This window comes from Pyrus communis, chromosome 3 (assembly GCF_041283825.1).
Source record: "Pyrus communis isolate YQ-2024b chromosome 3, ASM4128382v1, whole genome shotgun sequence".
In the NCBI taxonomy this organism is placed as follows: domain Eukaryota; kingdom Viridiplantae; phylum Streptophyta; class Magnoliopsida; order Rosales; family Rosaceae; genus Pyrus; species Pyrus communis.
Window position 1 is genome coordinate 29,364,485 of NC_142567.1, and position 23,089 is coordinate 29,387,573.

General features: G+C 38.0%; 3 protein-coding genes and 1 long non-coding RNA gene across 7 annotated transcripts; all 4 read left to right on the forward strand.

The window, feature by feature from the left end:
* The first annotated feature begins 24 nt into the window (after positions 1 to 24).
* LOC148698294 (plasma membrane ATPase 2-like) lies at positions 25 to 1,931 on the forward strand. 4 transcript variants are annotated; one of them, XM_088690293.1, is made up of 4 exons: positions 25 to 165; positions 631 to 773; positions 902 to 1,066; positions 1,404 to 1,931. In XM_088690293.1, the coding sequence occupies exons 2-4, from the start codon at positions 764 to 766 to the stop codon at positions 1,649 to 1,651; spliced, it is 423 nt and encodes a 140-aa protein (XP_088546419.1). In that variant the 5' UTR covers positions 25 to 165; positions 631 to 763; the 3' UTR covers positions 1,652 to 1,931. The 4 variants fall into 4 exon arrangements, with proteins under 4 accessions (XP_088546419.1, XP_088546417.1, XP_088546420.1 ...); XM_088690291.1 differs by having other exon boundaries at positions 31 to 165; positions 631 to 708; XM_088690294.1 differs by having other exon boundaries at positions 41 to 160.
* A 1,613-nt stretch (positions 1,932 to 3,544) lies between these two features.
* On the forward strand, positions 3,545 to 11,255 carry LOC137716631 (receptor-like protein 3). The gene is given in 4 exon segments (XM_088690295.1): positions 3,545 to 4,380; positions 4,383 to 4,954; positions 7,504 to 7,507; positions 10,441 to 11,255. Coding segments are annotated over 4 exon segments (2,157 nt in total). The 5' UTR covers positions 3,545 to 3,602; the 3' UTR covers positions 11,244 to 11,255.
* Positions 11,256 to 12,320: 1,065 nt separating this feature from the next.
* On the forward strand, positions 12,321 to 15,513 carry LOC137714188 (receptor-like protein 2). The gene is made up of 2 exons (XM_088691779.1): positions 12,321 to 14,645; positions 15,157 to 15,513. The coding sequence occupies exons 1-2, from the start codon at positions 12,430 to 12,432 to the stop codon at positions 15,368 to 15,370; spliced, it is 2,430 nt and encodes an 809-aa protein (XP_088547905.1). The 5' UTR covers positions 12,321 to 12,429; the 3' UTR covers positions 15,371 to 15,513.
* Positions 15,514 to 18,111: 2,598 nt separating this feature from the next.
* Positions 18,112 to 20,317, forward strand: LOC148698295 (uncharacterized). Its single transcript, XR_015960370.1, has 3 exons — positions 18,112 to 18,706; positions 19,407 to 19,469; positions 20,113 to 20,317. It is a non-coding gene; the product is annotated as an uncharacterized LOC148698295 (long non-coding RNA).
* The last annotated feature ends 2,772 nt before the right edge of the window (positions 20,318 to 23,089 follow it).

The following is a 23,089-nucleotide window of genomic DNA, read 5'->3' on the forward strand; positions in this document are numbered from 1 at the left end:
AACTAAGCCATTAATATTAAACCAGTTAATTCAAAGAATACATGTATATTGCCACTACGTTAATTCAAAGAATACATGTATATCGCTCATCCTGTTCGTGCTCGTTCTACTCCGTCATCCTCGTCCTGCTCATTCCTCCTGCTTCCTCATCCTTGTTCTCGTATGGTAAATTCGGAATCTGACGATCAATTTTTTCAATTTTGTTTTGCTGATCGTAATTATTATTGGGTTTTGATCGATTGCGTTGTTTTATGCTCGAAATCTCTGGAAATTTTGAATTTCTAGCATAAAAATTAGGCGCGTTTTTGTGGGTTTGTGCTTTGTGATTGGGTCCGTTTGTGTTCTGTGATTGGGTGAGTTTTTGAATTGATTGCTACCCAATTTATCTGCTGTTTTTGCTTATGTGAACTAATTGCTAAGTTTTTGTAAGTTGATTGCAATTTTTTCTTCGTTCCCTGCTCATGAAAAACACCATTTTATGGCCTTTTAACAATCTTCTGAGCATGCAAAAGCATCCCTTTCTGATCTATAACCCATATAGCCTTTTTTTTTTTTGGGTGATATTTCTGATATTTTTTTATTGCTGTGTCAACTGAATTTCTAATATTTCTGTCATTGATTTATCTCCAGCAAGTACTAGAGAAAACAAAAGAGTCCCTGGACACCATGGCAGTCCGTTGGTTTATTGCCGTTATTTGATCCTCCCAGGCACGACAGTGCAGAAACAATTCACAGGGCACTCAATCTCGATGTGAATGTGAAGATGATTACATGTAAGCTTCATTTCCCCTTAAAAACTGTGTATTACACCATGGCTACATATAGTCCCTCCTATTTTTCTCCTGCCTGGGGAATTTCAATGCTTTACTCATTCAGTATAATTTGTGTTCCTATTGAGCAGGGGATCAGGTTGCGATTGGCAAGGAAACTGGAAAGAGGCTTGGTATGGGAACAAACATGTACCCATCTTCCGCATTGCTTGGCCAAGACAAGGATGCAGCCATAGCTTCCCTCCCTGTAGACGAGTTGATTGAGAAGGCTGATGGATTTGCTGGAGTATTTGCTGGTGGGTTCTACCGGAGTTTCGTTGTTCTTTCCGCTTTCTAATTAAACATGCAAGCTCTTTAATGAGAAGTTATAAACCTCACATTTCTTGGTAGTAGTCTGCATTTCAAAATTCATTGTTATTGGTTTAAATTCAGCCTAGACTCATGATTGCTCATAGCATGAAAGTTATTGGGCATGTTGCTCTGCCTACTTGTTTGGCAACACTATCACAATTGTCCACTTTTTATTTAGATTTTTTTTGTTTCATTATTAATTAAATGTGCACGGTTTATGAATGCTGTTAACTTGATATTGAGTCGTTGACATTATTCTAACACGTCTTTTTAATATTATAGAACACAAATATGAAATTGTAAAGAGGCTGCAGGAGAGGAAGCACATCTGTGGAATGACTGGAGATGGTGTCAATGACGCTCCTGCTTTGAAAAAAGCAGATATTGGTATTGCTGTAGTTGATGCTACTGATGCTGCAAGAGGTGCTTCAGATATTGTTCTCACTCAACCAGGGCTAAGTGTGATCATAAGTGCAGTACTGACAAGCAGAGCCATATTCCAGAGGATGAAGAACTATACTGTAAGTTAAATTTATGTATTGAGTGGAGCTGTAGATGGTCCGTAGATGTTTTGTTAATCTTCTCAGGCCATTCTAATTCTTTTGTTCTATTTGGGTGATAAATCAATCAGAAATTCCCTGATTGATTTTTATCTTGGGTGGTATTTTTTATTTGATTCTTGAGTCTTGACATACATACACAAATTCCTTTGTTGTTAATATTTGACATGAGTATGCTGGGTTTGGTTGTTGAGTTCATATTTTCTCAGATGTTTCATTCCCATCAATGAATTATAGTTTATCATGTGTACTCTGGGTTTTGGCTGTTAATATTTAACATGAGTACTCTGGGTTTTGTTGGCTGAAATGTGCTTTAAAATCATAGTTTATGACTTTGGTATCAAGCCTTCACTTGCTGCTAGCTAAAATATTTGATTAACCAGAATGAAGTTACCATCTTATCATCCTATTTTGAAGTGCCTCTACTGTTCTAGTTGTAAACTCAAACTTATGGTGATATTGGATTGCATCCTTAACCTTTTTCAAGTGCCTCTACTGTTCTAGCTGTAAACCTGTGAGGTCATATGAAAAGCTATCTGCTTTGTGACTTCCACTCATCTTGCATCAAACAGTAAAGTTTAAATTGCAATTATCTTGTTAACGTACGTAGCATGACACATTCTGGAAGAAACATGTTGCTGCAACAACAGAACAGTTTCTTTTGTTAAATTTTTTGGCAAACAAATGTCTTGATTTACAATTTGTTGATGTCTCAAGGTAGTGAAGAAGTTGAGGTTACACCATGTCTCTCCTCCCATCAATGTATGATTTATTCTCAACGCGTCCCTTACATGTGGTGAATTTTAAAGTCTAACACGTAAACAACACAGCAGGATGACGTGAAACTCATGTGACCATTTGACTTAACATGTGAGATAATCGGCTCTGATACTATGATGAAGTTAAGGTCCCTCCATAAAACCAATTGAAAATATAAGGAATAATCCAACTTACTTATAAGCTCATCCAAAGTCCGCCTCCCATCAATGTAAGATCATTCTCAACACGTATTGCCGTTTTTCCTACTCTCCATTAGTGTAACTATAACATATTATAAAGCATCTTACCCAGCAAAAAGATAAACCCTCCATTATTTACCTTGATCATGACTTAAGTAAACCCATTGAGTCCAATCTGATAAGAGAAGAAAAATCAACTTATGTAAGTGGCATGTGATGTTAGTGCAATTTCAAAGCATTCTCCATATTTATTTATTATAGATTTGAGATTTCAAAGTCTAGACAAAGAAAAAAAATATAGTCGTGAAATAAGTTGACAGATGATAGGTCTACGTCAGGCTATATTCTATAATTAATACGCGTAATTGTATTATTTCTTCTTATAAGAGCGAAACTTAAATTTTAAAGAGGAAAATTTGAGCAAGTAACCTTCTTTCTTTCATGTAAGAGTACTTACAATTTGTTAAATCATAGAAAATTCACTTAATTAATTAATTAATGAGCTTCTCACTTCTACTTCTTATACTTCACTACACAACTCTCCTGTTTAATTGAATTTCCTTAACTTGATTGCATCAAAAAAATTGTCAAAGTGATTAAAAGTGCTTCTACTTCACACTCAAAGGGCTTTTAAATTTTTTATCAAACAACTATGTTTCAAGACAAAAATGTTTTTAGCTCTTCCAAAAGCACAAGCGAAAAGTCAATGTAGACCTTCTATTGCGTTGCTCCCAACCCATGATTAGACACCCTCCATTGTTAGTGACGTCCCATTTCACTCAAGTCTCTAAATAGCAAAGATTGAGAAATTCAAACACTGAGCACAAGAACACAAACCATTACCTAATTACCTTCTTCCCTTTGTTAATTTCTTCCTCCTTTGGTTCAAACAAAGAAGTGTATATATACCCCCCAAACGATGCGAGCAATATAACTCCGGTACAGCCATAGCGAAAAACGCCATGCCGGCACCTAGTCATATAATACCTTATGGAGTCCTTTTCCAGTTTTTTGTGTTCTCTGCTTTCATTTCTACAAACCATGCTTGCAACAAGGCAGATCAGAACTCTCTTTTGTCATCTTTCAATATGTCTTCTTCTCATTTAAATTGGTCTTACAGTGATTGTTGTCACTGGGAAGGCATCGCTTGTGATGTTGATGGTAGGGTAACACATGTTTTGTTGCCTTCTAAACGGCTCCAAGGAGGCGTTTCTTGTTCTCTTGGGAACCTCACACATCTTTCGCACCTCAATCTCTCCCACAATCTGCTTTCCAGTCCTCTTGAAGCTGGACTATTGTTGTCCTTCAGTCACCTTGAAATCCTTGATTTGAGCTACAACCTTCTCTCCGGAGAAGTACCAATGCTTCTATCATCTAATTACATTCAAATAGTGGATTTGTCGAACAATCAATTCAATGGAACAATCCAATCTTCGTTCCTCGAGCATGCCTGGCGTTTGAGCAGCTTAAATGTCAGTAAAAATCATTTTACTGGCAAATTACCTTCCTCCATTTGTCTTCGTTCCTCTTCAGTCAGAGTCTTGGATTTCTCCCACAACGATTTCAATGGCTCAATTCCTCTCGGGCTAGGAAACTGTTTGAAATTGGAAATCTTTCGCGCGGGCTTTAATACTCTCTCTGGGACTCTTCCTAGTGATCTCTTCAAAGCCCAAGCGCTTCACGAAATTTCGTTACCTTCCAATCAGCTTTTTGGTCGCATTAGTGACAACGTTGTCAATCTCATTTGAGTGGCGCACTTCCTCTCCATATCGGGAAGCTGTCCAAATTAAAACTCATGCTCCTTCATTTCAACAATCTTGAAGGTCCTCTGCCCCCATCTTTGATGAATTGCACAAACCCTATCGAACTCAACCTTGAATCCAACCATTTAGATGGAAATATCTCGGAGCTAGATTTTTCCAAACTTGATCAACTTATCAAGCTTGATCTTGGGAGCAATTACTTCTCCGGTGTCATGCCAAAAAGCCTTTACTCATGCAAGTTTCTGAAAGCAGTTTGCGTGAGCGGTAATAATCTAGAGGGACAGATACAGCCCGAGATTGTTTTGATGAAATACCTATCCTTCCTCTCGCTTGGTAGGAACAGACTCACCAATATCACCGGCGCTATGCATATATTGATGCGTTTCAAAAGTCTCAGGGTGGTCACACTTCCAAATAATTTTATAGGTGAAGAACTGCCGGATGGTGATGCTATGATTGGTTCTGGGTTTCAAAATCTCTGCCTTTTTGGCTTATCTGACTGCCAACTTAAAGGTCATATTCCGGTGTGGATGTCAAAGCTCAAGAAACTCGTAATAACTCTGAGATTTAGCTATGGAGAAATGCAGAGAGAATTCGAAGAGAGAGAGTAGTGAGAGAAACTGAAACTTTTCATATATCCCATTATTACATCCTATTCCTTTTTATAAATACAACTACACATAACTAACTTCTAGATTCACCAATACAATAGAGACACATGGCAGTGCCTAACAACTAACAATACATCATGTAATCTAACATTCCCCCTCAATCTGATGCTAGGCAATCCCAAGCATAAGATTGTTACAATGAGAACTAAACAATGGAAAACACAAACCCTTGGTAAGGATATCAGCAAATTGTTCGGATGAGGCAACAAACTGCAACAAAATTGTGGCTTGCTGAACCCGTTCACGCACAAAATGGCAGTCTATTTCGATGTGTTTAGCTTTAGAATGCAAAATGGGATTAGTTGCTAGAGCCATAGCAGATATGTTGTCGCAATGAAGCAAATGAGTAACTGACGAAGAAAGAGACAGATCCTTGAGTAATTGTTGAAGCCATACCACCTCAGCAGTTGTAGTGGCCATTGCTCTATACTCGGCCTCAGTAGAAGACCGACTAACAGTATGTTGTTTCTTCGAACTCCAAGAAATGGGATTGTTACCTAAAAACACAATGAAACCAGTTGTTGACCTTCGATCATTGGGATCCCCAGCCCAATCAGCATCTGTGTAAGCTCTAATATTCAAACTGCCAGGTTTATAACACAATCCAAGCTGCATAGTCCCTTTGAGATACCTCAAGATTCGCTTGACCGCAACAAAATGACTTTCAAGTGGAGAATGCATGAATTGACAGACTTGATTAACCGAATAGGCTATATCAGGTCTAGTAAAAGTCAAATACTGGAGGGCACCAACTATACTTCTGCAAATACCTGGATCAGGAACTGGAGGACTACCATGAGTTAAGAGCTTTTGATGAGGATGACAAGGGGTAGTACAAGGTTTACTGTCTAGCATATTTGTCTTGTGCAGCAAGTCCTTGATATATTTGGACTGATGAATAAGGATTCCCGGAGATTGATACTCAATTTGCAGACCAAGGAAATAGTGTAGAATTCCTAAATCCTTCATATCAAACTCCTTGGTTAATTGGTGTATCACATATTGAACATGAAACTCATCATCTCCACTAAGTATAATGTCATCAACATAAAGGAGCAACACAACAATTGAATGACCATTATTTTTGACATAAAGAGATGGATCAGCATATGATGCTTTAAAACCCAAACTAAGAAGAAATCGGGAAAACCTTTCATTCCATGCTCGGGGAGCCTGTTTAAGGCCATACAAAGACCTTTCAAGTTTGCACACAAACTCTGGATGATCCTTGTTAATAAACTCATGTGGTTGAGACATATACACTTCTTCATCTAGAAATCCATGCAGAAAAGCATTTTTTACATCTAATTGTTTAACTTTCCACCCCTTTGTAGCAGCCAATGATAACATCAATCTGACTATAGTAGGTTTAACTACAGGTCTAAAGGTCTCATAATAATCAAGACCTGCTTCCTGAGAGAACCCCTTGGCTACTAGACGAGCCTTATACCTCGCAACAGACCCATCAGGATGTCTTTTAACCTTATAAATCCACTTACAACCCACCAGGTTCTTGTGAGGTGGAAGAGGAACTAAGGTCCATGTTTTCTGTTTAATAAGAGCTTCCATCTCCTCATTCATTGCACATTTCCACTGAGAACACTTTGAAGCAGCACTGAAAGACTGAGGTTCCCTATCCAGAGAGGAATCAATGGACATGGAAGCAGAAAAGACCTTCTTTTTAGAGATCCCAGACTTGTACCGTGTTTGCATTGGATGTGCATTAATGTTGATCACATAAACAGGTTACAGATCAGGAACTTGAGAGGTAGTTACATCAGGGTTGTTTTCAGAATCTGAGACAAATGAACCTCCAGTAGAATCTGAGACAACTGCACCTCCAGTAGAGACAAGATCACCAAGTGTTTGAGAGTCGGACTGAGTAACAGGGACTTGAGAAGAAGATGGTATTTGTGGAAATGGTATTGGTATGATGGGAGGATGATGAAAGGTATTAGAGTGACTAATCAAGGTTGGATGTGGTTGGGTGAAGATATCAGATTGGAGACAAGAATTGGACAACCCGTGAGCACTAGGAAAAACAATTTCATCAAACAATACATGTCTGGACACAATAAGCTTATTAGCCTTTGTATCATAACAAATGTAACCCTTATATTGAGCAGCATACCCCAAGAAAATGCATTGTATGGTTTTAGGTTCCAGTTTATGTTGTCTATAGGGTTTCAGGGAAGGGTAACACGCACAGCCAAAAATCCTTAAATGCTCAAGGCAAGGTGGAGACTTAAACAACATCTCAAATGAAGACTGCATCTTTAACACAGAGGTAGGCATTCTATTAATAAGATAAGTAGCTATAGCACAGGCATGAAACCAAAACTCAGGTGAGAGGGAAGCTTTTTGAAGTAATGTGATAGCAGTTTCAACAAGATGCCTATTCTTTCACTCAGCTAAACCATTCTGCTCAGGAGTGTAGGGGCATGATTTTTGGTGTACAATCCCTTTAGATTTGAGAAAATTTTGAAATAGAATACTAGTATACTCTCCCCCACCATCACTCTGTAGGACTTTAATATGTGCAGAAAAATAGGTATGAATATAAGCTTGGAAGTGCACAAATATCTCAAAGACAGCAGCTTTATTAATCATGGGAAATATCCATGTATATCGTGTACATTCATCTATAAACGAGACATAATAGCGATACCCTTCTAAAGACTTGGTAGGAGAGGGACCCCATACATCAGTATGCAAGACTTCAAAATGAACAAGAGACTTTGAAGCCACTAAGGGAAAAGGTAACTTTGTAAACTTGCCTTGTAAGCAATCAATACAAGTTTGAGATGTGGAATTACAGGGAAAATTAATACCGGACTTACTAAGGGCTACTTGAGTGACAGAGTTGGTTGGATGACCCAATCTGCAATGCCAAAGATAGGTATTGATTTTCTGTCCAAGAAATGCTCCAGGAGAGGGCTGTGGTTGTTTAAGAATGAGAAGTGGATAGACAGCTTGGTTACTCAGTCCTTGGTATAGTACCTTGTTGGTGACCTTGTCCTGTATACACACGGAAAATTCATCAACAATACACCTACAATTGTTGTCTTTGCACAATTGATGCATAGACAATAAGTGTTGTGATAAGTGTGGAACATGTAACACAGATTTTAACTCAAGTGTATGTGATGAATTAGATAAACGAGCTTGACCAATGTGTTTAATTTGTAAACCTTCACCACTAGCACTAGTAACTGTCTCTAATGAAGAATAAGGAGTTGCAGCTTGCAAATTGGACAGATCAGATGTCATATGATTGGTTGCTCCGGAATCGAGTAACCAATAATCTTTCTGTGGTGCTGCGGGAGAGAATTTGGTTCTTGCAGTAAAAGCACCAGTTGAACCATGTGGAGGAGAAAACATCCCATTTGAATACTGAGAATGAAACATCACAGTAGGATTCTGCACTTGAGATTGAAATGGATTTGAAGACTGAAACTGATGTGACAACTGTGGAGTAGAAAAGTGAAATGGATGCTGCTGAATCACATTGGAAGATGGAGAGTATTTCTGAAATTGAGGCACATAAACAGGTGCAGAATTGAGTTTGTCAAAGCAGGTGGCAGCAGTATGTCCTTTTCTGCCACATATTTGGCAACCATTCTGAAAACAATAGAGAGCTACATGGCCCTTTTTATCACATATTTGACAGATGAGCAAAGGTTGAAATGATTGATCTGAAACTATCGGAGAGCCAGGATGCTGAAACTGAGACTGAGATGGAAAGATAGGTTGTGCAGAGCCTTGATAACCAGATGGTTGATGAAAACCAGAATTAAACTTCTTGCCTTTACCCCTGAACTTGTAGTTATTTCCCCTGAAGTTGTTATAAGTCCCAGAATCGGTCTGAGAGACAAATGCAACAGGACCATTGTTAGGAGAAAAAGACAGTGGCTGAAACTGAGACATATGTGTGAACCAGAAGGAACATATGACCCAAAATCAAAATTGCCAGTGGGAGTGGTAGTATGGGAAGAGCCACCAGTGTCATAAACTGAACGGGAAGTATTTGCAAGCATAGCTGCCATTAAAGAGGGTGACTTGATGACCTCTTCCAATGTAGACTCTTCTGCCTTCAACTGAGATCTTAGCTCTTTGAGTGAAACCAGATTCTCTCGCCCTCGAATTACAGACTTAATGATATTATATTCTGTAGGTAAGCCTCTCAGAGCTACAATTACAATATCCTCATCAGAAATCACAACACCAGCAGTGGCTAATTGATCCCTGCAATCTTTAATTCTCTGCAAGTAAAGATCAATGGATTCTAGCCCTTTCTTGATGTTTTGCAGATCAATCTTCAGTTGAACAATGCTAGTACGAGTCATATTTGCAAATCGCTCTTTAAGATTATTCCACATTTCTCGTGAGCTTTGACAATCAATTACACAGGATAAAGCAGCAGTGGATAGTGTTGCAGTAATCAAAGTCATAAGAGCTTTATCATGTATTGTCCAAACTTTATAAGCATCAGTGATTGAAGAGTTATTAACTATCAATTCACCATCAGAACCGGAATCATCATATTTCGAAGGACAGGTAATAGATCCATCAACAAACCCCATAATGCCATTCCCTTCTAGCAACAATTCTATCTGAAATTTCCAAGTAACATAGTTCGAATCATCCAACTTCACAGTAACAGTGTTTCCAACACTGGGTATAAGCGAAGAGATAGGTGATTGTGTGAGTGCTAGTTGAGCAGTAGTAACCATGACTAATCCAATCAGAGATTCAATAAATCCAAGAGACAGAGAATCACAAAGCAACAATGGCCAAGAATCAACAAATCAAGAACTAGTAATAAATCGAATCAAGCAGAGAGATCGAAAGAAAACACCTCAACTGCAACGACGAGACAAATTGAAGATGGATCCAGCCACAGATCCAAGTAGCAACAACGAATTCAACAAGCGACGACGAACAAAAGATCGACCGAGAGAAGAAATACCACCGACAAGCTCAAGAAACCCCAAAAGAAAATTTCTAGGGTTTGTAGAAATGCCACCGACACGCACCAACAAACCGTCACCGGAACAACGAAGACGAACAGAAGCACAGGAATCGTAAAACAAGCGGAAGCACATGAATCGTCAACCAATGGTGTTAACCTTGGCAGGCGATGATACCATAATAACTCTGAGATTTAGCTATGGAGAAATGCAGAGAGAATTCGAAGAGAGAGAGTAGTGAGAGAAACTGAAACTTTTCATATATCCCGTTATTACATCCTATTCCTTTTTATAAATACAACTACACATAACTAACTTCTAGATTCACCAATACAATAGAGACACATGGCAGTGCCTAACAACTAACAATACATCATGTAATCTAACAACTCGAAGCCCTTGATTTGTCTTCTAACAGGCTCATAGGCTCAATACCTCCTTGGTTGGGAAGTCTTCCTAGCCTTTTCTTCATAAGCTTGAACAACAACTCACTTTCAGGGGGACTTCCAAAGGAGCTTACCTCGCTAGAAGCTCTTGTATCTGACAAGCCTGCCGCTCAAAGAGATGGTGATGTCGAACTACCTATCTACACGCAGCGAACGAATGCATCTGTCACAGATCTGCAGTACAACTATCTGTTCAACTTGCCGCGAGCAATTTACATCCGAAATAACAGTCTAAGTGGCAATATTCCCATTGAGATAGGCCGGTTGCAAAACCTTCACGAGCTGGATCTCAGCGTCAACAACATCGTTGGCAGCATCCCGGACCAGGTATCTAACCTCACAAACTTGGAGAGATTAGACCTCTCAAGAAACCATCTGTCGGGCGGAATCCCAGCTTCACTATCAAGTCTTCATTTCTTGGCTTCACTCAGTGTTGCATACAATAACCTCCAAGGACAAGTACCGTTAGGCACTCAGATCCAAGGCTTCGATGCCACTGCCTTTGAGGGCAACCCGGGACTTTGCGGTTCCCCGCTTCCAAACAAATGCCAGCAGAACACAAGTGATAATGCAACTAAGAACATGGAAGATGTGCATGGCAATGGGAATGAAATTCCATGGTTTTATATTTCAGTGGCTCTTGGTTTCATTGTAGGATTTTGGGGAGTTTGTGGCTCTTTAGCTTTGATCACGTCATGGCGATATACGTATTTCCAGTTCCTCTTTGATGTTAAAGATCGCTTCATATGTTGATCAAGTGTAATTTTTTTGTGAGAAATAAAGGACTTATTAACCACATTGCTGCTGCATACAAACAATCTAACAACTGTGTAAAAAAGAAAGGGAATTACCGTTGTAGGGTTAAATACGCATCCTACTTTCCTAACTAAATTCATACGCAAAAGTCTTCGAATTTCGTCAGGACAGAATACTGAAATTGTTAATCGGAAATTCACTTGCAGGCTCCCATTTAATTTGTCAAGAATTTAAGCATCCTTGTTGATCAAGTTTTCCGTAATCCACCCTATAATTGTGTATAATTTCTCCGTTGAATAAATTGTTGCCTTTTCTTGCAAATATTTATAAGAAATTTGGATTAAAAAGAAAACGAAAGAGCATACATAAACAATTAAATTCGCAATAGAAATCACTTTCAAACACTTTGAAAAATAGCCAGATGTTGAAAGTGATATCTGAAGTTGCTACTTGATATACAAGTAGTTGACCATTTTATATTAGTCGTAGGGCACTTTACTTTTGCACAAAAACTTCGAGTCTCGCTCTTCTCCTTTCCTAAGACAAAAACCGAAAAATTAAACTGGCTCGAAATTTATTTTTCCTTACCTTTATGTAGCGTCAAAGAAGTCATTTTTTTTCTCTCTCTCTCTCTTCGTATTTTTAATAAATCTAATCGCAAAGAGCTTGTAACTAAAGTAATTAAGAATATTTACCATTGCACTCAAAGCCCTAAGTTTGAGTATCCAAAAAGGAAAAAAAAATTGTAATCTAAATGCATTTAGGCACTTGAAAAGTCATTCTTAGAAGTCAAACCAACCCATTTTACAAAGAAAATTTAATCAAAATTCAAAATATTTCATTCCCTGTAAGTGACTCTTTGAAGTCTTTTGTTTGTTGTTTACTACTAAAGTCAAATCAAACCAAACAAAGCCAATCAAAACCTCTTCAAATCCATAGACTTTAACACGTAAAGAATCTTTACGCCACCTTGAAGATATTGGGAAATTGCAGACGAAACCATAATATTATATAATATTGGTCCATGGAAAAGCTTGCAAGTTGCAACTTAACAATGTTCATATGTAGCTGTCATGGCTTCCAGAAGATGTATATACTGCACAAAATGGTGCACATTTGACCTATATGTATACGCGTATATGCATATTATATGTAAACAAACCTGTGAGAATCTTAATCTAAGATGGATCATTCAATCTCTCATGGCTTCCTCTTCATCCTCTTCTTCAATTCCATTATATTTATGAATGATGCTTGCGATCCAAGCGAACGCAGAGCTCTCACGACCTTCTCTCGCTCTCTGTCTTCTTCCCCCTTGAACTGGACTACTACTTCAGCTGATTGTTGCCAGTGGGAAGGCATCACTTGTGATCAGGACCTTCACATCACGCGATTGCAGTTACCATCCAAAGGCCTCGATGGGGATATTATTTCTCCCTCATCACTTGGAAATCTCACACATCTCACACACCTTAATCTCTCCCACAACTCACTTTATGGTTCACTCGAAGCCGGATTCTTCTTGTCCTTGAATCGCCTTGAGATCCTCGATTTGAGCTACAACCTTCTCTCCAAAGAACTCTCACTTTCTCAGCTTCCAAGTAATGTACAGATTGTTGATTTGTCCAGCAATCACTTCCATGGAGAAATTCCATCCTTATTCTTCGGACGTGCTTCAAATTTGACTAGTTTCAACGTCATGGACAACAGCTTCTCGGGGTCTATCCCGTCCTCTATTTGTCTTCATTTGTCTCCCTTGATTAGACTATTTGATTTCTCCCACAATGAATTCAGTGGCAATATTTCTCGTGGATTAGGTGCGTGTTCCAAACTTCAGGTGTTTCGCGCTGGTTACAACAACCTTTCGGGACTACTTCCAGATGACATCTACAATGCTACCGCACTTCAAGAAATTGCGTTGCCTCGCAATTCGCTACACGGTCGCATAAGCGAAAGAATTGTCAACCTCACCAACCTTGGATTCCTTGACCTCCAGTCCAACGGATTGAGTGGTTTTCTCCCTGTAAACATTGGTAAGCTGTCCAAATTACAACACATGTTCCTTCAATTTAACAATCTAAATGGCTCTCTGCCCCCATCTTTGATGAACTGCACAAGCCTTATTGAACTGAATCTCGGAATCAACCTTTTCGAAGGAAACATCTCCACCTTTAATTTCTCCAATCTTACTAAACTAACGATACTTGATCTTGGCCATAACCACTTCACTGGTTTCTTGCCAACAAGCCTTTACTCATGCAAGTCCCTGAAAGCAATTCGAGTGAGCAAAAACAATCTAGAGGGACAGATACAACCCGAGATTCTTTCACTCGAATCTTTGTCCTTCCTCTCCCTCAGCTACAGCCGATTGACAAACATCGCAGGGGCAATGAAGGTACTAATGCGCTGCAAAAGTCTCAAGGTACTCATCCTTTCGACAAGCTTTTACGGAGAGAAAATTCCAAGTGATGAAGCAATGGCTAATCTCGACGGGTTCCAAAATCTTCAAATGCTGGATTTGAGTAACTGTCAGCTCAACGGCAAAATACCTCAATGGTTATCGAAGCTCAAGAAGCTAGGGGTCTTGATTCTGAGTTTTAACAGAATCACCGGGTCGATTCCTAGTTGGTTGGGGGCTCTTCCAAGGCTCTTTGTTTTAGCATTGGGAGCCAATCGAATTTCGGGTGAATTTCCAAAGGAACTCTGTACACTTCCCATGTTGTCATCCGAAGAAACTTCTCCTCAAACAAACGACGATGTTCTCGAACTGCCTATCTACACCTCGACCAACACAACATTTCTGCAGTACAAGTTGTCTTACTTTCCTCGCGTGATCGACGTGAAGAACAACAGCATTAGTGGGAGAATTCCCATTGAGATTGGCCAGCTGAAGCTGCTACAAAAGCTGGATCTTAACATGAACAACTTTTTGGGCGAAATACCAGAGCAAATATCCAACCTCAAGAACTTGGAGGAATTAGACCTTTCTGTGAACCATTTTTCCGGAAAAATCCCATTGTCATTGGCAAGCCTTAGTTTCCTGAAATCTCTCAATGTCTCGTACAATAGTCTTGAAGGATCAATACCGACCGGCACACAGCTTCAAAGCTTCAACTCCTCTGCATTCGAAGGGAACCCAAAACTTTGCGGCCCCCCACTTCCTAATGAGTGCTTGTCAAGTAATGGGACTGATGGAGAGAATAAGAACAGCCAGGATTTGGACGACGATGAGGATCAAAGTCTATGGATTGGGCTATCCGTTGTGCTCGGTTTCTTTGTAGGGTTCTTGGGATTCTGCTGCCCTTTGCTTCTCAAGAGGACATGGAGATATGCATATTTCCAGCTCCTAGACAATGTTCAATTCAAGCTCTATCTGATGCAGAGAAAATTTAGAAGAAGGTAAGAGTGTTATTCACTTTTTTTTAATTTATTTATAAGTTTTATTCATTTTCCTTGTTTTGCTGATGTATGTCTTGTGAGATTCTGATATGTAATCGAGAATTTATTTTCGCTTTGTGCGTCACCATTCATGTGATGAGTGAGACAAAGACCGGAATATTCCCTGATTACTTCCAAATTTTTCTTGATTTGGTAATGTAAATCTATCGAGATTCTTATACGTAACTAGAGATATATTCACGTCTATGTGTGCAACTACTTGACTCATATAAATATCATGAGTGAGATAGATACTGAATATATCTCTAGTCACACCCAAATTTTCCTTGGTAAGATTTTGACATGTAACTGGAGATATATTCTCGTCTTTATATCTCATTAATAAGGTGATGACTGATATAAAGAGACGGAAAATATCCCCAGTTACACCTAAATTTTTCTCAATCTATCTTCTTTTTTATGAGCTTAATTACTTTTTTCACCCTTGTTCGACCTGATTAATTAAACATAGGATGAAGATTAACAAGGAACCCCAAGACCGGGTCCAAGTCCCAAACCAAAGGGGAGAAGTTGAAAGCAGCAGCTATTCACACACTGAGGGTGACAGTAAAAATTGCACAGAACATGCAAGCCTCAGTAGCTCTTTCATGGTGACTCACAAACAGGACTGCTCTACCTCCGTCTTCTGTGATCCAATCAAAGAAGAAATACATAGTATCAGTTGAGCAGCGCCTTTATTTTATCTCTTATTTCCGGTTAGGGATGTCGTTCTTTTGATACTAGCGGAATAAGAGCGAGAAAATTGAACACAAAATTTTAGATGTACATTATTAGACCAAAAATAAAGTTGTAGAACAGAATTTTAACAGTTTTTTTTTTTTTTTTTTGGCCGTACTATCAATCATCATCTAAAAAAATAATTCTCATTTGAAAGTTTGATAACGATAATATGTCAGAAGAATTTACACCACAGGGCTGCCCTTCTTGATCTCTTCTTCTTCTCTGGGTTTGAAGAGCTTTGCGCTGAGCTTGACTCCATCGCTGGTCTCAACAGTGCAGCGCTCCACCGTACAGTTTGACATCAGCGGAAGAGAGAGAGAGAGAGAGAGGAAGTTGTTGGGGTAGCTGGTGAGTGTATTTTGGTGGATGAGAGAGTGACAAAACTGGTATGGCTTTCTAAGACCTTGCATTTCGGAACATAATATCCCCTATCTCGATACTCAATAAATTTTAAGAGTCATACGTATAAGTATGAAAAATAAGGCATTAATATTAAACCAGTTAATTCAAGAATATATGTATATCGCCACTACGGTCTAGTATATTACTTTTCATATGTAAGTGATATGTCTTAAATTCGATTCTCGTCAAAAGCGAATTGAAGAATACATTTATATCACGATAAATCTCAAATATAGCAAGTATAATATAATATTCTCATCAGAAATGCAGACAAACGAGCTCATGCAAGGGAGGACACTCTAACATGAACAAGATGGGTGTATAAATCTACGCTCAAGTACAAATACACGTGATTACTACGTGAAGTTGGTGCAAGGCACATCACACATCAATCTTGAAAGCTAAATGCAACTAGTACAGGCTAGAACTACATAAATCCAACGTGCAGTGTGAACATACACGTGAAGTTGGTCATGATCCCAGACAGTACTATAGATATCGGTTTAACATACATGATTAGATAATAAAAATGTATGATCATGCCATAATAATGTTCACAAAACACATAAATCATAATGTCTTCAACATATAAAATATTTGGATTCGCTAAGTAAAACATTGACATGATAACACGATATTTCATAAAAGAGAGATTATATTAACACACCTCAAAATTACTTTTTCCACTCCCTTTTAATTTTTTAATATTTTCTATTAAGTGTTATATTAACTACATTGCAAAACATGAAGAATTGGTAAAGAGAAAGAGAAAAAAATTGTAGAGAGAAACAAGAGATTGTATTGATTGATCAAACAAAATGTATACAACTGAACTTGATGAAATAATAGCTATACAATCCCTTATATATCCATACATCCTAATTACAATAATACCCTTATAACTATACTAATAAACTCCACTACTGAAATAGTGTCATGTGGCATTTCTGTTATTACTAAACATTTCTATTATTATGTTAGTGGTGTGTCAAAAAATATTAACAAAATAAAAAGATTTGGAAAAAATAATTTAAGGTGTGTGCGAATATAATTCCTTTTCATAAAAACCCTTTCAAAAATCATATATCTCGTGTATAGGTTGAACCTAAAGATCCACTCATTGATATGTTCTTGGGTCGTGACCATCTTGCTGTGTCTAACCTCGAAATGAGTCTCTCTTATATTAAATCACTATATTAATCATCATTAATACAAATGATTAATATAAATAATCCACCATCAATTTTTTGAAATCCAACCGTCACAGAACACTCAACATGCTCACAAAGAAGTTTGGGAACTTGTCCTAATATCGTACGTTGAACCCATCTCACGAATGTGACCCACCACAATTATTTCTTCTTTTCTATTTTCTTGTTCGAGGGCTAATTTCTTGTTTAATTGACAAGCTAAGGAGTCAAAGAGGACTTAAATTTTAGGCAAATGGACAAAGTAATAATTTAATTCAATTAATTACTTTGCTTCATTTGGGATTGTAAACATCAGTGCAGAACACGTTTTGTTCCAAGTGTGATGGAAGTGCTTTTGAGTCATAGTCAAAAGTGCCGAAGCCCAATCAACATGGTGTTAGTCCTTATTGGTGTAGGTGTAGCTCCTCATGACTGAAAAAGGATGAGGTTCCAATTTCAAACTCAACTATGTCTTACTCTGTTTATGGAGGGTTTTGTTTTTGTTTAGACCTATCTCACAAATTGTAATATTCTCCTTTGAAAGTCCTAGGTTGGGTACTAATTTAACCTAGAAATGTAACTAAATTCCAACTTAAAACTAAAGCAATTTAAGGTTTAAGTTAATCAGTTATGTAAACTAATCCCTACACAAATATTCAAAATAAATATAAAGAGTACGCACATGATGTAGGATTTAACGAGACAAAACCCACCACTGGGAAAATCTTCGGGCTACCAAGCCAGGAAGCACTAAGAAAGAAAGAATACATAAAGACTTACAAGAACTCATCAACTAGACAACCATACTAGTTGGTAGCTTTGTCTCTGCGCTTTGCTACTCGATCTTTCATCAGTCTTCAAGTTAAAGTGGCACAATACTAACGCGATCATCAATCATCTTTTCCTCGAACTTTGCAAGATACTAACTCGATCATGCAGAATGTTTATATGATGAAGTGTTTGTTTGGAAAACAATCAAGTACGAAAATCACAAGACACATTTTCATAATTGACATTCAATAACAAAAAAAAACCAAATGAAACTAGCATGAAAATAATATTTTCTCTTTAAACACAATTGCTGTAACAACCCGTCCCAGGATTTACGAAAGAAAATGGGTATTTTTGTATTTTCACTAAGTTTGGGGATACCTTTCTTTTTAAAATTGTTTTTGAACCTTATTTGGTGAGCCCAAGGGGCCCACCCCCTGTTTTGTCCCCCCTACCGTGTCCCTCCTTTCTTCTTTCTTCTTTTTCTTTTTTCTTCTTTTCCTTTCTTTTGTTTTGTTTTGTCTGCACCTTCTCCTTTCCTTCGAAACTCCCCCATTTCTCTCTTCTTCTTCCCCGTGAAACACACACACACACACCCATGCCCATACCTATAGCTCTTTTCTAACCCCGTGGTTGTGTTTTGGACGTCAAATCACGAAGAAACCAGCTCGTAGACTTTTCCCTAGTTTTCCGGTGAGCACCGCCCCTTTCGAGGCAATTTCCGGCCAAACCACGGCGAGTTGGCCGGCTATCAATCTCTTCATCTCGTTGAGTACTACAATTTTCCTTTTTGTTTCACCCAATTTCATTGAGTATTGAAGAAGTTATACTCATTTGAATCTTACCCAGTTTCCAGCGACCTTAGTGACTTTCGAGGTGTTTTCCAGCCAAACCACGGCGAGTTAGACGTCGTGTGAGGTACCATTCTCTTCGTCTCTTCGAAAGCTACGATTTTCATTTTTGAATCACTTAATTTCGTCGAGTATTAACAAAGTTATGGACGTTCAAAGTTTGTCTAAATTCCGGCCGAATTCCGGCCTTCTTCTCCGGCGTGAAACCCAGCCCAAGAAAACACCCAGGCCTTCAGGCCGTTTCCTTCCCCCACGGGCCTTAGGCCTGTTTTCGTATTTGGCCCAAAACCCTAACCCTTTCTGTTTTTATTTTTATTTTTGTTTACTTTAAAACCCCAAAGGCCTTAGGGCCGTGTGAACCAAGCCCAAAACCCTTTTTAATTGGGCCATTGGGCCGTGAGGTTAAAGCCCAAACCCAACCCACCTAAAACCTAAACCCAATTATCCTAACCCAAACCCTTTAGGCCCAAACCCGGATCCAACCCAAGTCCAAACCCTTTAACCCAACCTGGATCCAAGCCCAGACCCGTTTGACCCATTGACCCGGACCCGGACCCGGTCTGACCGTTGACCCGGTCAACGGTCAGTGTTGACTTTGACTTTGACCGGTCAACGGTCAACGTTGACTTTGACCGTTGACTTTTTTAGTTTTCGTGCGGGACCCCTCCTAGGCTAATTTCAACGTCCTGAACCCGTTTCCGATGTCCGTTTTCCCAAATTCAGTCGTTTGAGTAGAATTTGACTAAATGTACCATTTATGTGCTTAGGGACGATTATCTGTAACGTTTCCTTCTTCGCTAGATGGCGTGGCTTTTCGACGGCGAAGTACTGTGAGTGGACCTCTTCTAAAAATGCATGTTTTGATAGTAGAAATGCATACATGAAAAGCATGATTTGATGATTATGTTTTATGAACGTTTTACGAGATAACATGCTTACTTAGGCTAGTTTGAATTATTACTATTTTTCCTATAACCCATGTTCTTATAGAATATCTGATGGATGACGATATGATATTTAGAACATGTTTAGAACACTTCTTTATAGTATAGATGATGGATGACTTTATACTATGAAGTTGATTTTCAATATATGTATGTTCACTGGTTTTGTACTTACCTAGTGGTCCTTTCCGCTACGAGACGTAGGGATAGATCCGGTCCGTCCCGGGCGACGGTTTGGTGTTGGCATAGGGCCTGGAGTGTGTTTTCCTCTGACTGTCTGCTCAGAAACGGGGAGCCGGCGTGGGGCCTGAAGTGTTTTATCGGACATTCACTAGTGTTTATTATTTATGCGAATTATGATTTGAGACATTGCACGACATGCTAGGTTTCGGAAAACCTATATTTATAATTATATATGTGCTTTCATAAAACCTGGGGGTTAGTATGTTGATAACTGTTTTATTATATATATATATATATATATATATATCAACTTGGTCCACTCATGTTTGTTTTGTGCCCCCTTCAGGACTTAGAATCGAGGCATACAATCCCGACATCCAGGCACTTCCGCATCAGCATCTTCAAGTCCTATCGGTGTAGGACCCACTCCTTCGTTTCATTCAATTTTATATTATTTTCTTTTAGTGTTCTAGATTAGTGGTGTGCTCTGAACACAGTCCTTATTTACATATTCATTATTCTTTTATATTTATAAGCCTTATTTATCCCTTGTTTTCAGCATTTGCACTCAATAAATGGCTTTCGTCACCCTCAGGTGTCGGCCAGCACGTGCCTATCCTGGTAGTCGGGGAATATCGGGGTCGGGACGTGTCAATTGCTATTGAAACCACAAGATAGCAGCAACTAAAAAGTTAATTTTTTCATTTGTTAAAAATGCAAAGCTGCTGCCAATGCTAGAACCAAAGAAACATGCATATGCGGCTTAACCTTTTTCCAAGAGTTTGACAACTCTTATAAAAGCTTAATGCACTGCACGACCCAAACTGATAAGAAAGCAATCCATGTAATCAGATGACTCCTACCAACATGCAAACAGATAAGTCCCAATGCAAACCGATAAGTCCCAATGCAATCAGATTGTTTCTTTGAAAGTGTGTTTTAATAATTAATATAGAAAGGATAAGTCATTTAAAAGAGATAAAACACACAATGGTCAAGAGTCCTATTCTAAGTACAATAACATGAGATAACAGATGAATGTAGTTGAATGCATGCGTGCAAACGTACCTGAATAAGTATCTTGTTTAAGTAACATCTTTGCATCGAAAGTGTGAGAGACATCCTTAGACTTAAACAATTACAATTGAAAATATGTAACAAGTCTAAGCTATTACAGACTCAGGCATTTTGTCAAGAATTGCCAATTTTGCACTAACACCCTTCATTAATGAAGTTTTATTTTCAACAACAAAAAAAACCCACAAAAATGAAAATAAGAAAAGGGTCCTGATTCAATTTGATACTACTCATCAAAAATTCAAAATCTGTATATGCAGAATCATTGAGAAGGGTTTATATATTTTTATTTTTGAAAGTGTGTATATATATATATATATATATAATAAAAAAATTAAAAAAAAAACCTAGTGTAAGTTGGGTTTTCACGTCTTCTAGTTTGCATGGGTTGAAAGCCAGAAGTTGTTGAACGAATCCCAACAAGAGCCGAAGCCGAAAATTGCAGAGCTCTAACTTTCGCAAGAAAAGGCTGTTCAGGAAATGGGTTGCAATGGCACCTTAATCCTGCAAATTGGCCACTGCTGGAAACATGAAAACAATCTGGAAATCTGGAAATACGCAAAAGAAAACAGTTCACCTTTGTTTTTTTTTTTTTTTTTTTATCAAATAGTGAAGTTTAAATTGCAATTATCTTGTTAACATACACAATGGCAGATCCATAATTCAATCTTTGGTGGTTCTAATACAAAATATTCAAGGATTTTGTTGACAAAAATAGTGCGCAACGCACAAGATTTTTCTCTATTTTTTAAATGAAACATTTTGTTGAGTACTTTCTATATATATGAGAGGCCTTGTTAGGGATGGCAACGGTTCGGTTTGGGGACGGAAATGCTATATCCATCCCCATAACCACGAAAATTAACCATATCCATAACCGCAAATTAACATTGGGGATTATCCATAACCATATCCACGGGGTAACGGATTTTCAATCGATTATCGGTTACATCCATCTTCGTCAAAAAATTAAAAAAAAATTATATTCATCCAATTAATGCACTATAAATTTTAGTACATACTAATTCCATCGTTAAATAGCAACATCCAATTACAAAAAATATAACAATATATTTGAAGCTGTTCATGATAAGCCACTATGATAAATTGGTCCAATAAAAAAGAAAAAGAGGACAAAAACAAATACGAAAGGAAGACAAAACAAATTGATTCAATGAACTAATTTCTTGACAGTGAGACTCTTGAAGAGAGATGAATCTGATAAACTTGGAACATTTGATAATTGATATATAAAATGATTCAATGAATTCAATTTGGTTGAGTATAACAATAAGAGTATTGAATTGATGAGGTTGTTGGTATGCCCCATGCATGATGTTTGATAGTATAGGGTTTGATGCATGCATAATGAATTAGTATAAGGAGGGTTCGGTAAAGTGAATCAAATTATATTATATATCAAATATATACACACACACACACACACACAATATATTCGGGTCGGATTTGGAGACGGATATGGATTGGGGACCCCTATAACCATATCCAAAACCATAACCAAATAAAGTTCACGGTTTTTCCCCATATCCATACCATACCCGAATTTTCATATCCAAATCCAATCCATTCGGACGGTTGTCCATGGTTATCGAGTTTAACGGTTAGAATTGCCACCCCCAGGCCTTGTTTTGTTCTTTGGAGATTAAAAGTCTTGCTAAAATTTTCAGTGTCAATTTTTCTTGACATGTAATATCTTGAAGGGTCTTTCTTGAGAACATAAATTAAAGAGTTTTTTTTTTTTTTTTTTTTTTTGCCTAAGATACTATTTACTTGAACGATGTTCTTTCTTTTGAGATATTAATAATTAAGAGGTGAAGTCATACTAGTAATTTAAAAGGTTAAAAAACAAATTTAGCATTCAATATTTCTGCAAGGGATAGAAAAAACATAAAGGATCCTCGCCAAATCCTTTTCTCGGGGATCCGAGGAATCTCGTAATCGTGTCCGTTTATCATACATCGTGCAGTCAGAAATCGATTACAGAATTTCCTCCTTTTCCAAAAAATAAAAAGGGTAACGGAAAATTGGGGTAGAAAAAAAAATTTAAATAGAAGATGGTGGGTCCAAATTAGAAAAAGGGATAGAAAGAATGCAAAACGACAATGTCAAAAAGCAGGGTGCAAAAGCACAACCCTTCTTCTTCATTTTGTCGATTCTGCAACTCAAGCTTTCCAGCGACTAAAACCCAGGGAATGGTGGCTCTTATATCTACTATGTTATCCTAT

Coding starts and splice junctions, on each gene's coding strand:
- LOC148698294 (XM_088690291.1), top strand. CDS start 42: ATGTATATTGCCACTACGTTAATTCAAAGAATACATGTATATCGCTCA. Junction 166..630: donor CTCATCCTTGTTCTCGTATG/GTAAATTCGGAA, acceptor ATTTATCTCCAG/CAAGTACTAGAGAAAACAAA. Junction 1,067..1,403: donor ATTTGCTGGAGTATTTGCTG/GTGGGTTCTACC, acceptor TTAATATTATAG/AACACAAATATGAAATTGTA.
- LOC137714188 (XM_088691779.1), top strand. CDS start 12,430: ATGGATCATTCAATCTCTCATGGCTTCCTCTTCATCCTCTTCTTCAAT. Junction 14,646..15,156: donor CAGAGAAAATTTAGAAGAAG/GTAAGAGTGTTA, acceptor AATTAAACATAG/GATGAAGATTAACAAGGAAC.